The 7,999-nt window shown below is 46.5% G+C and overlaps 1 protein-coding gene across 1 annotated transcript; it reads right to left on the minus strand.

The window, feature by feature from the left end:
* Positions 1-5,271: 5,271 nt before the first annotated feature.
* Positions 5,272-7,546, minus strand: cltrn (collectrin, amino acid transport regulator; the record flags this gene model as incomplete). Its single annotated transcript, XM_034198718.1, is given in 2 exon segments — positions 5,272-5,531; positions 7,352-7,546. Coding segments are annotated over 2 exon segments (325 nt in total), but the record flags the coding sequence as incomplete, so codon positions are not given.
* Positions 7,547-7,999: the final 453 nt, after the last annotated feature.

A 7,999-nucleotide genomic window follows, 5' to 3' on the forward strand; every position in this document is an offset into this window, starting at 1 on the left:
TGTATGATATATATCACTCAGTAGAACAGGCCGACTCTCTTTATTTGCTTTAGTTTAGTAGATATCTACAAACAAAGAGTCCATATTTGTCTAAGACCATTGCTTCACATAATAAAATACACAACGGCTTATGCTTTAGGAGCTGTAGGTGTGTGTGGTACAGTGTGTAGGTGTGTGTGTGGTACAGTGTGTGTATGTGTGTGTGGTACAGTGTGTAGGTGTGTGTGTGGTACAGTGTGTAGGTATGTGTGTGGTACAGTGTGTAGGTGTGTGTGTGGTACAGTGTGTAGGTGTGTGTTGTACAGTGTGTAGGTGTGTATGGTACAGTGTGTAGGGTGTGTGGTACAGTGTGTAGGTGTGTGTGGTACAGTGTGTAGGTGTGTGTGGTACAGTGTGTAGGTGTGTGTGGTACAGTGTGTAGGTGTGTGTGGTACAGTGTGTAGGTGTGTGTTGTACAGTGTGTGTATGTGTGTGTGGTACAGTGTGTAGGTGTGTGTGGTACAGTGTGTAGGTGTGTGTTGTACAGTGTGTAGGGTGTGTGTGGTACAGTGTGTAGGTGTGTGTGTGGTACAGTGTGTAGGTATGTGTGGTACAGTGTGTAGGTGTGTGTTGTACAGTGTGTAGGGTACAGTGTAGGTGTGTTGTGTACAGTGTGTAGGTGTGTGTTGTACAGTGTGTAGGTGTGTGTGGTACAGTGTGTAGGTGTGTGTGGTACAGTGTGTAGGTGTGTGTGGTACAGTGTGTAGGTGTGTGTGGTACAGTGTGTAGGTGTGTGTGGTACAGTGTGTAGGTGTGTGTGGTACAGTGTGTAGGTGTGTGTGGTACAGTGTGTAGGTGTGTGTGGTACAGTGTGTAGGTGTGTGTTGTGGTACAGTGTGTAGGTGTGTGTGGTACAGTGTGTAGGTGTGTGTGGTACAGTGTGTAGGTGTGTGTGGTACAGTGTGTAGGTGTGTGTGGTACAGTGTTTAGGTGTGTGTTGTACAGTGTGTAGGTGTGTGTGGTACAGTGTGTAGGTGTGTGTGGTACAGTGTGTAGGTGTGTGTGGTACAGTGTGTAGGTGTGTGTTGTACAGTGTGTAGGTGTGTGTGGTACAGTGTGTAGGTGTGTGTGGTACAGTGTGTAGGTGTGTGATTGTACAGTGTGTAAATGCGGCGGACAGACGGGTCTCAGTTGGTTTGGTGTCCTCTGCTTACTTTTAATAGGCTACTTGTAAATACAACTTTTGGCCCGTAATTTCAATTCCCCATTTCAGCGACCAGAGAGGGGGGGGGGGATATATCCAGTCTCTGATTGTGTTACGTTATTATGAGAGTGCTCTCATACTTTAAATTGTATATATTTATATAAATATATGTGTGTCCGCATCTGTAGCCTGTTATTGTCTCATTATACCGCACTCTCAATGAATTCAAAGTAAATATGTGGGGGAACAATGTTCAGCTGATCTAACAGAGATACAGCGCTATGACAAAACACTCGACAGCTGATGCAGCTGTTGCCACGTCATAATGAACGGACGTCTCTTTAATATGACCGCTCAGAGGAGAGGAGTTCTCATTTCTTTAAACGTCTGCTGCTTCTCCTCCTCTCTCCTCGGTTCCCCTCCTCGGTCCTCCGCTCGCATCTCCTGTGGGCGGGTCTAAGTCTCGAGGAGGGGAACCGAGGAGGGGAGTCGAGGAGGGGAAATTTGAGTATTGAGAAGCCTCTTTTGTGTGTTCCCCCGGGTGCTGCTGGTCTGTTCTGGATCAGGGTCTGACTACAGCTCTGCTCTGACTCTCTTGCCTCACCTTGCCGTCGTTATTCCTAAAACTAAAGTGTATTCTGTTTGACGTTCCTTTTCAAGTCCATGGTTGTATTGATGGATTGTATGAAATCTTGTCTCTGGTGTTGATGTGCTGAATGCTATTTGGTTGGATATCATCATGTTGTGAATTTTGAGTTTTTGGTCTTTACATTTTTTTGGGAGAATTACTTGATAGGATGCAAACAAAAGAAAAAAGGAATTGTTCTGATACCCATGGTACCTTTGAGCTAGCTGAAAAGAAGCTGACTTTGAGAAGATATTCACACGTCTTTTCTCTCCTGAACAGAACACACCAGCGTCCTCAGTGTCCACAGTCATGAGTCCCAAATCCTGGTTGGGTACACTCGGTCACAGAACTTTCATTTCCTGAACAGCCGACATAAGCCCGATTGGTCCGGCCCCCTGACCATAGTGGGCTGAGTGAGGGGCGCTCAGTGCTGAACCACAGCCCAACTGTCTGCAGACGACCTGAGCGTCCCGTAGATCCCGTCCATCATCACACCCTGTTCCCCAGGTGCTGCTGTGGAAGGTCTCAACTCTTCCGGAGCAGCGATTGGACCCAGAGCCAGCCAATCTGACCTGACCGTCTGTAGGACACAAAGAAAAGTTCAATTCTCAATGAATTGACCGTTCACTTAAGACCAAAAGGATTTATGCATCAGACCATAAGTGACCTGCAGAGGTGAAGAGGTCAAGAGGACAGAGACTACACAGAGAAGACACAGATGACTTTCAGCAGGATAGAAAGTGCAGAAACTAAAGTTCTACTTGTTCCTGATTTAGATTCCTTTGGACTGAGACCTGAACAATTAGTTTTAAGACTTGGCCTGTCTATAACAAACAATGAATCTGCTATGCATGCAAAGGAAATGGAATATGATATAGATCTTACCAATGAGCAAACGGTGCTGTTCGCTCCCCATGGCTGACTCTCTCAGTGAGCGAACACTGTTAGAAGACTTCCTCCTTTTGGCACTTTTACGGTGATTCTCCCATTCACTGAAGACCATTAGAGGAACACAAACGTCAGCATCTCAAACCCAAATCTGTGTGTTTTCACACCGGTAAAGACGTAACCACTTTGTTCCTTCTCTCCGCTGAGAACCAACAACAGTTCCTGTTCTCATAAAACCAACTCATCATTACCAAAGGCTTCAGCCCTGCACGAGCATAGGCCACAACAGATACAACATCTTTAAATTCACTATTAAAGGGTTTTGGCTGGGTTCTTCTGTGTTGTATGTTTAAAAAGGGAGAGAATCACTTTCAGATCTCCAGTAACAGAAAACAAAAGCGAAATAAATATCCTGACCTTTCTGTTCAGACGCCGTTCCAGCTTCCCACTGCAAGGTCCTGTCTCCATTTGGGGTACCACCAAGTCCTTAGTCCACAAAAAGGGGTACAGACAAGACCGTCATTTTCCTGACAAGGCCTTGTCCTCCAGCGATGTACCAACAACATATTTATCAAGGGTTGCAACCAAGGCCTTCCTCCTCAAGAGGGGTACCACCAAATGGAGGGGGGGGTGCTGGTGGATCGCCGGAGCCGTATTAGATTAACATTAACATGCTTATTGTAGTTGCACTGCCTTGCGGCCTGTAGCACCATCCTTGATGGAGCATATGTGTGGGCTGGACAGGAAAGGAGTGAGCAGAGGGTAGAGTTGTCGATTCTTGTTCCGTTTTCTGTGACTATCTTCGCGCTACCATGGAAACCAAACAATGGTGTAGCTGTATTAAAGTCAGAGTGGAAACAGTCCTGAGTAAATCTGATTTTGTCAGAAATCGGGAGAAATCGGGAGAAATATGACCCCGGGAGGAAACCGGGAGAGGGCAGTGAAATCGGGAGTCTCCCGCGAAAATCGGGAGGGTTGGCAAGCATGCTCCTGGATGTCCTCCAGAAAGGGGTCGTTCTGTCTTTCTTGACCCCAGGATTGAAAAGGCATTATTAGGTTGTGTGGAACCAGTGCACAACATGTATTGAAGTCCCTCCCATGTTTGCTAAACCAGAAAGAAAACATAGCTATTGGGCTTTTTCAATTCAAGTTAAAAACAGTAAATTATAAAATACAGAATGAAGTTATGTCAAATGGGACGCCCTAACAAGCTACGTATCAGGAAGTATTTCAAATATGGCCTACTAACACATTACTAACACATCTAGAAGGAGAGAGTTTATGTATTATGAAGACAGATTTAGAAGTTTAGGAAACACTAATGAAATGCCTTAAACTAAGTCTGAACACTGGTTTAACATTGCTATGATACAATAAATACAGATATGACAAAGTGAGTATTAGTTTATAACTTAGTGTATATAAACTCTTACATATTGTATTAATAGCTGCTGCTTTAAGCTGTTTTTAAATCCAGATAAAGTCATTTTTAAAGGGTTTTGAATATCTTACCACACTAAAGCTGGTACATATTTATGTTTGACCCTTTATAAGATGCTTTTACCTTGTCTTCTGTGCATGGAAAGATAAATAAGTTTGGACAGGTTCTACCAGTCGATTACTCAGCATATTTGACATGTTACATTTACTTAATTTTTTGGTGAAGTTGTTTACACTTAAAACAACATTTTCATAAAATATATTGAAATTGAAAGAGGGTTTATTAAAGTACTGTACAAAGTTTAAACATTTAGCTACTTGGCGGCGGCGGTGGGAACTGGAAGGTCACCAGTTCAAGCCCCGGAAAGACCAAGTGCTACCGAGGTGTCCCTGAGCAAGGCACCGTTCCCTACACTGCTCCCCGGGCGCCGTGCTAATGGCAGCCCACTGCTCCTAACACTAGGAGGGCGAATGCAGAGACCTCTTTTCGTCTTAGAAATAAAACTTGATTTTCAGACGAAAGTCCAGAGAAAAAATTAAAAATGGTTTTGCTTCAGGAAAAAAGTTGAGATCCGAGATTTTATAAAAAATACTTTTTCAAATTTTGTCAAAGAAAATCTGAAATCTAACATTTTTGAATTTCTAGATTTTAGACAGAAATCTGAATCTTGAGAAAATGCAGAATTGCTCCTAACACTCTCCAGGTCCATGGTTGGGTGTTTAACAAGTCAGTACTTGTTGTGAATGCCTTTGTCTCTTGTCACACATGCACACACACACACACACACTCACACATGCACACACACACACGCGCACACACATGCACACGCACGCACACACACACACACACACACACACACACACACACACACACACACACACACACACACACACACACACACACACACCACACACACACACACACACACACACACACACACACACACACACACACACACACACACACACACACACACACACACACACACACACACACACACACACACACACACACACACACACACACACACACACACACACACACACACACACACACACACACACACACACACACACACACACACACACACACACACACACACACACACAGAGTAATAACAGTAAAGGAATAATCAGTAAACGTCTTCTGATGAAAGAAGACGGATCATTTAATTGCCATATTTCCGTTAAACTCTAGAATGACTCTGCAGGTCGACCTGGAGCCGCTTGATCTCCTGGAACAATCCTTTCAAAATATACGTTCACATCTGCGTGAGTCGATCATTGTCGGAGAAGGACAGGTTGTAAACGCTGTCGCTCGCAGCGCCGTTCCTCTCCGCCCGAGACTCTTCTTCTCCCTCCTCAAATCCAGTCTGCTCCTTCTTCTTTTGACTGGGAGGAGAAGAAGAGACAGAGTTGATCGGAGGAAATGATGTCCCCTCCCCATCCATTACATCAACTAGTTAGATGTAAAACTATGTAATCTGTTATCTGAGGATCGAAGTGTAAAAGTGATCTGCTTTTGGATTACCTCAATATCAAATGCAGTTTAAATAAATAAAAGACAGAAGAAATTATAAGCTGTGATTTTTACTTCTGTGTATTTTGTTTCAGAAAAGAAGAAGCCAAGACATTTAGTTTGAGAAGACGCGTGTCCTCTGCTGCTGTTTGTAATGTGTATTCTGCCTCAAACTGTACGTACTGTACGTGCTGTCAACACCTTCTCACTCCCAACCCGTCAACATCTTCTCACTCCCAACCCGTCAACACCTTCTCACTCCCAACCCGTCAACATCTTCTCACTCCCAACCCGTCAACACCTTCTCACTCCCAACCCGTCAACACCTTCTCACTCCCAACCCGTCAACACCTTCTCACTCCCAACCCGTCAACACCTTCTCACTCCCAACCCATCAACACCTTCTCACTCCCAACCCGTCAACACCTTCTCACTCCCAACCCGTCAACACCTTCTCACTCCCAACCCATCAACACCTTCTCACTCCCAACCCGTCAACACCTTCTCACTCCCAACCCGTCAACACCTTCTCACTCCCAACCCGTCAACACCTTCTCACTCCCAACCCGTCAACACCTTCTCACTCCCAACCCGTCAACTCGTTCTCACTCCCAACCCGTCAACACCTTCTCACTCCCAACCCGTCAACACCTTCTCACTCCCAACCCGTCAACACCTTCTCACTCCCAACCCGTCAACACCTTCTCACTCCCAACCCGTCAACACCTTCTCACTCCCAACCCGTCAACACCTTCTCACTCCAACCCGTCAACACCTTCTCACTCCCAACCCGTCAACACCTTCTCACTCCCAACCCGTCAACACCTTCTCACTCCCAACCCGTCAACACCTTCTCACTCCCAACCCGTCAACACCTTCTCACTCCCACCCGTCAACACCTTCTCACTCCCAACCCGTCAACACCTTCTCACTCCCAACCCGTCAACACCTTCTCACTCCCAACCCGTCAACACCTTCTCACTCCCAACCCGTCAACACCTTCTCACTCCCAACCCGTCAACACCTTCTCACTCCCAACCCGTCAACACCTTCTCACTCCCAACCCGTCAACACCTTCTCACTCCCAACCCGTCAACACCTTCTCACTCCCAACCCGTCAACACCTTCTCACTCCCAACCCGTCAACACCTTCTCACTCCCAACCCGTCAACACCTTCTCACTCCCAACCCGTCAACACCTTCTCACTCCCAACCCGTCAACACCTTCTCACTCCCAACCCGTCACATGTTGACGGGTTGGGAGTGAGAACGTGTTGAGGAGTTGGGAGTGAGAACGTGCTGTCAGATATGTACAGATCTCTCTGCTCTTTCCTTCTGTTTCCTGATGGATGGAAACCACATGTTGTTGTCCTGGAACTCTGGACAGTGATTATGAAGCTCAGCGCAAGTTCAACCAGGAAGACCGTCTTTAGTCATTCATTCACATATTCCCAGCTTGCTACTCTCTCTCCTCTCAGTGATCGGGGGCGTCACTCCCAGCTAACCCTATCACTTCGCTCTATTCCCACAAGCCTATCATAGTGCATTGCTAACCCATCGGCTCTCTCCCCTCCTGACAGGTGTCATTAAGGTGACTCGACGCAGCCCTCCTCCAGCTCAACGGGGACCATCATATCCATCTGTGTGTTCCTATCAGAACGCTCTCTCCTGATTGAACTGAAGTGAGCCTCACCGTCTCCTCTGCATGACGGAGGTCCCCAGCACCAGCACGATGCCGGCGCCCACGGCTCCCATCACCACCCCAAACACGATAAGCCAGGGGGGGGACGAGGGGGGTGCGGGGGCCGCCAGGGTGGGGGGGATGCCCAGGAACTCCAGGGTATTATCCGTCAGCAGGAAGGCGCTGTTGATGCGGTTCCTCGACTTCCTGTTTGGAGAAAACAGTTAGAGATTTTCAGAAAATAGTCAGATTTAGAAATGTCACAGGGCACCCTCATCCTCTTCCATAGGAGCGTTAGTAGTGTAAAGTAAGTATACAGTATATATAGCATACTATATATTTACTAAGTTCAGGACTCATAATGCTGACTCATGTCTTTAGGACTCATAATGCTGACTCAGGTCAGGGTTCAGGACTCATAACGCTGACTCAGGTCCGGGTTCAGGACTCATAATGCTGACTCAGGTCAGGGTTCAGGACTCATAATGCTGACTCATGTCTTTAGGACTCATAATGCTGACTCAGGTCAGGGTTCAGGACTCATAACGCTGACTCAGGTCCGGGTTCAGGACTCATAATGCTGACTCAGGTCAGGGTTCAGGACTCATAATGCTGACTCAGGTCAGGGTTCAGGACTCATAATGCTGACTCATGTCAGGG

The sequence above is a fragment of the Gymnodraco acuticeps genome, unplaced genomic scaffold, assembly GCF_902827175.1.
Source record: "Gymnodraco acuticeps unplaced genomic scaffold, fGymAcu1.1, whole genome shotgun sequence".
Classification (NCBI taxonomy): domain Eukaryota; kingdom Metazoa; phylum Chordata; class Actinopteri; order Perciformes; family Bathydraconidae; genus Gymnodraco; species Gymnodraco acuticeps.